We start from the raw sequence: 4,602 nt of genomic DNA, 5'->3' as shown, positions 1-4,602 counted from the left end.
TTTTTAATTCCGACATAAATTAATTTTAATTAATGTAAAAATTTATTTCAATTTTTATTTATTTTTTTCTTCTAAAAAGTACTTTTGTAAAAGGTTGTACAAATATAGCCTAAATTGATTAAAGGAACGGGAAACCATCACCGCAAATTCAGCCAGCAGAACCCCAATTGTTTTCTAAGATAACTAATCATAAAGCACAATTTGTATTCCTACTATTCATATATTTGAGTCATGACATACAGGAACAGAAAGACTCCTAGCAGATACAAGTTTTAGAAATGCATTTAAAATCCATCTATGTCCCTTAAATTAAGCATCGGTGATTCACGTACCATCGATGTGATAAATTATCAACACTTTTTCAGGAGAAAACAGAATTAAAAATATCAGAACATTATGGAATTTTATGTTAAATATATAGTGTAATTAGGTTTAGTAATAGCATTAATGGTCTAAGTTACACTTACACTTATAATATTACAACTTGATCAATAAATAATAAATTTAAAGTCAGTGTAATGTATAACAATTATTCATGCTCTTATGAATACTGTGTATCCCTCTTTTCCTTTTACCGTCCAATATTGTATATCAGCATATGTTTCGGGGCATCTTAACTCCTAAAATGTCAAAATGGTATCAAAGAGATACCATCCTTCATGGCTTGAATCTGTGACTATTTCTATTCTACACCAAAGTTGCACTACTACAAGATGTATATTCTATATCGGTTCTCTAAAGTCATCTACATCGATTCTAAAACCGATGTAGAATAGAGCGACGTAAAAAATGTATACATTTTTACATCGGTTCTGAAAAATCGATGTAGATTGCATTTTTTTTTTAAAAATGGAAGCCTATCTTGAAAAAATCTCATTTCTCATGTTCGATAGACGCATCATAATAGCCTGTAAAAAATGGAAGCAAAGCAAAAGAGAAGTTCCACAATCAATTTCAGTGCCTTCCTGAAACCAAACACCTTTCCTTCACTATCACACATGCCTTTCCATTTGTCTGGCTTTAGCATTCTCTTTACCTGTTCCATGAAGAACAACAAAACCATAAATAAAAAAAGTAACCTACTCACCTTATAACAAGATTTTGTATCTATAATAAGCAACAAGATCTCCTTAGATGCCCCACTATTCAAATGAAAAACAGAGCAATCTCCACTGACATATATTTAGTCTATATTGTAAAGAGTGTGAAGATTCACAAATCTCAATACATATTCCACTATAGAAGAAGCCTTGGAAAGTGCAATCCACCCTATAGTTCTTGAGCATCATCATGAACAAGCATCCGATTATAGAAGATGCTTTTGACAGATTATCCACAACTCATTTCACGCGAAAGATATCATCAGCCCAATCTTCTTTACAATAGAAAAACTGCTGAGGGAGAAACCTAACAAATTGTTGATGTCTATCTCTACCATCAGTCTTTAGAGGGAAACACAACGCAGAAAACATACTCTATGGTATCAGTATGAGGATGTAGCGGTGCAGAAATGAGGGATTAAACCTAAGCATAAGCAAAGCAATTAACAAAACCTAGTAGAGTTGTAGTCTTACAGTTAGAACAACCTTTACATGCGATTGAGAAAGACAGGGATCCCCAATGTCCCGCACGATGGAACTGAGTTTTCACAAATTGACAGCCCCAACTTTTCCCCAACTCCATTGCTTCTCTTCCTTGCCGCAATACATGACATGCACCTCTACCTTCAACCACAACGAAATCAATGTCAATAAAGAACTACACGCAAAATAAACCCCTAAATTTGACGCTAAAAGAGAACCTTCGATCAACGTTTCAGTATTACCATTTGAAATTTTATAAATTGATAGGCAAACGATGTGATGCGAGTGGCGAAAAGAGAATATTGATTCTATTGCGGAGAGGGAAGGGATTGTCGGAAAAGAGAGAATGCGGAGAAGAAAATGGGTGATGCCGAAAAGGTCGTTGATTCCGAGGGAGTGGAGCATGTCGAGGGTCTCCTTGTCGACCTCAATGTGGTCGATGTTGATGGCGAAAACCTCGGGAACGAAGTCCATGCGGTGCTCGCGCTCCTCCTCCTGGAGCTTGAGGGAGATGCCGCGAACAGGACTTGGTTGTCGTTCATCTCCACCACCACCCACACCACCAGTGGCGGCACTTTGTTGCCAGAAAACCAAGTCCTCGAGGGGTTTGGGCTCCTCGGCCTTCCTGGAGCACTTGCGGGCCGAGGCGGGCTGGAGCGACGGGTCAGGACGGTTCTTGCTAGCCCGCGTCCGGCCCAAGGAGGCGGCGCAAATCTCGAACTGGGCTTTCATGGAGAAGGTGAACTCACGCTTGAGGCCGGAGTGAACCCTAGAGAGCAAGATGAACTCGTCGGAATCGGTGCCTTTGGCCATTGATTTGACGAAATCACGGAAGGTTGGAGAAGGGAGGGTCGAGGGTTAGGGTTTGCGAAGGGTGGAAGATTTGAGATTTGGGGAAAAGACGGGTTTGGTTGAAGACAAGAGAAAGGGAAGAGTATTGAGAGGCTCTAAAGGCACTATGTTAGCGCGCGCAGAGATTGCTCATCCCTTCTACATCGGTTAAAAGGAAACCTGATGTAAAATACTTCATTTCTACATCAGTTTTAGGAAGAACCGATGTAAATTTGCTTATATTTTCTACTTAATTACAAGTTTGCCACTGCATATATTTTTACATCGTTTCTTGGACAACCGATGTAAATATAGCGATGTAAAATAGTATTTTCCTAGTAATGTTGTCAAAATCAATAAATTCGCAACAACTCCATTTCTTCACTTTCTTACATCTTACATTGTGTTTAGGGAGGGGATGTAACGTGAAATGGAGAAGAAAGGGCGGGAAGTGTGGTGATTTTTTTAAAATAAAAAAAAAACATGTTTGGGGAGATGAAGTGAGGGTATTGATCGAGAATTTGTTGTGAGACTCACGTCGAAAATTCTACCTCCAAATATATGTAGATTTCTAAGAAATTATTCGCCTTAAAATTGCATGGAAAAATTTTCCCACTCACTCCCCTTCTATAATACCCACTATGACTCATTTTAACACAACAACATGCCTGAAAAGACAACTATTTTAACACAACAATATGTCTTGGAAAACAACTATAATCAATTATGGTGGAATCATAATCAACTATGGAGACATGTTTAAATTCCACTTATGTGCTAAAGTCATATAATTGATCAAACAATTGGGCTTAATCAACTATGTAATACACTCTGAGAAGGTATGTAGCATAATTAATTGTGATATAGCATAATCAACTATATATGTTATTAATTTATATTATAAAAAGAAAACCTTATGATATAAATGGATAAATGGTAATTATGTAAGTAATTTTTTATTTAAATTTTTAACTATATAAAATATAATTTAAAAATATCATTTTTTCTCTATTTCTTATCGAATTTGATCTTAACAAACAACTCTAAATTTTGTTCTATATTTTATCTATTTCTCATCAAATCATTTCTCATTTATTCTCCTTCTTTTTCCTTCAAATCCACTTCTCTCCTAAACAAAGAATTAGGTTTTCTCTCATCCTTTGTCATCATTTACCACTAAAAATTATTCTTTCCACGCTCATGGTTACCTATCATTGATTTATTTTCAGGCCACATAAATCTCCAATGGTTGTTCTAAGTGGCTTCCAACTACTCTACTCCTAACTCAAGAAGAATTTTCCTTAACCAAATAGCTTGGTTTGTTGTTATTGCTCTAACAACATATTTTGCTTCAGTAATGGATTGGACAACAATTTCTGGCTTTTTTGAGTTCCATGAGAACATGCCAAAACCTAAATAAAAAATGTAACTCGTAGTGCTCTTCATGTCATCAATGTTTCCTGTCCAATCATTATCAACATAACCAATTAGACTTCCATTTTCACTTGGCTTGTACCATATTCCAAACTGAGTAGTGCCTTTCAAGTACCTAAGAACTATCTTTGTTGCAACAAAATGTATCTCACTTGGACTTTGCATGAATCTTGAGTGTAAACTAGTTGCATACATAAGATCATGTCTAGATGAAGTGAGATAGAGTAAACTTTCAATAAGACTTCTGTAAAGAGAAACATCAACTTTTCCAACTCCATCATCCTTGGAGAGTTTCAAATGTTGCACCAAAGGGGTAGGGACAAATTTGCAACTTTCCATTTTATACTTCTTTAAAACTTCATGAGCATACTTCTCTTGATTCATAAAAATACCATCCTTAGTTGATGCACTTCCAAGCCTAAAAAGTAGTTCATTTTTCCTAAGTTGGATATTTAAAATTGATTTTGCATCTCCTCTATAAGTTGTTGGACTTCTTGTTGATTACTGCTAGTATCTAGCAAATCATCAACATACAAGGAAATAATCAAAAAGTCATGTCACCCAACAACTGTCTCACATAAAGAGATGCATCATTTTCACTTCTCCTAAAACCTTGGATGCAAAAATAGCAATCAATTATGATATACTAGACTCTAGGAGCCCATTTTAGCCCATACAAGGCTTTATGAAGCTTATACACCTTGTTTTCACCCCTTTACACAACAAAACCTTCAAGCTAAACTACAAAAATTTC

At 36.0% G+C, this 4,602-nt stretch overlaps 1 protein-coding gene and 1 pseudogene across 2 annotated transcripts; both read right to left on the bottom strand.

Moving 5' to 3' along the window:
- On the bottom strand, positions 1 to 2,463 carry LOC145951845 (uncharacterized). 2 transcript variants are annotated; one of them, XM_083063969.1, is made up of 2 exons: positions 1,575 to 2,463; positions 1 to 1,036 (listed from the first exon to the last, which is right to left on the bottom strand). In XM_083063969.1, the coding sequence occupies exon 1, from the start codon at positions 2,394 to 2,396 to the stop codon at positions 1,647 to 1,649; it is 750 nt and encodes a 249-aa protein (XP_082920095.1). In that variant the 5' UTR covers positions 2,397 to 2,463; the 3' UTR covers positions 1 to 1,036; positions 1,575 to 1,646. The 2 variants fall into 2 exon arrangements, with proteins under 2 accessions (XP_082920095.1, XP_082920094.1); XM_083063968.1 differs by having other exon boundaries at positions 1,587 to 2,463.
- A 1,220-nt stretch (positions 2,464 to 3,683) lies between these two features.
- Positions 3,684 to 4,187, bottom strand: LOC145952047 (secreted RxLR effector protein 161 pseudogene; annotated as a pseudogene).
- Between the last annotated feature and the right edge of the window lie 415 nt (positions 4,188 to 4,602).

Source organism: Cajanus cajan, chromosome 9, assembly GCF_000230855.2.
Source record: "Cajanus cajan strain Asha chromosome 9, NIPB_CcT2T_4, whole genome shotgun sequence".
Taxonomy (NCBI): Eukaryota; Viridiplantae; Streptophyta; class Magnoliopsida; order Fabales; family Fabaceae; genus Cajanus; species Cajanus cajan.
The sequence above is the reverse complement of the archived record's forward strand: the minus strand, read 5'-3'. Positions and strand labels throughout refer to the sequence as shown.

Bases quoted from the DNA above. Each gene is read 5' to 3' on its own strand.
- LOC145951845 (XM_083063969.1), bottom strand. From the start codon at position 2,396: ATGGCCAAAGGCACCGATTCCGACGAGTTCATCTTGCTCTCTAGGGTT.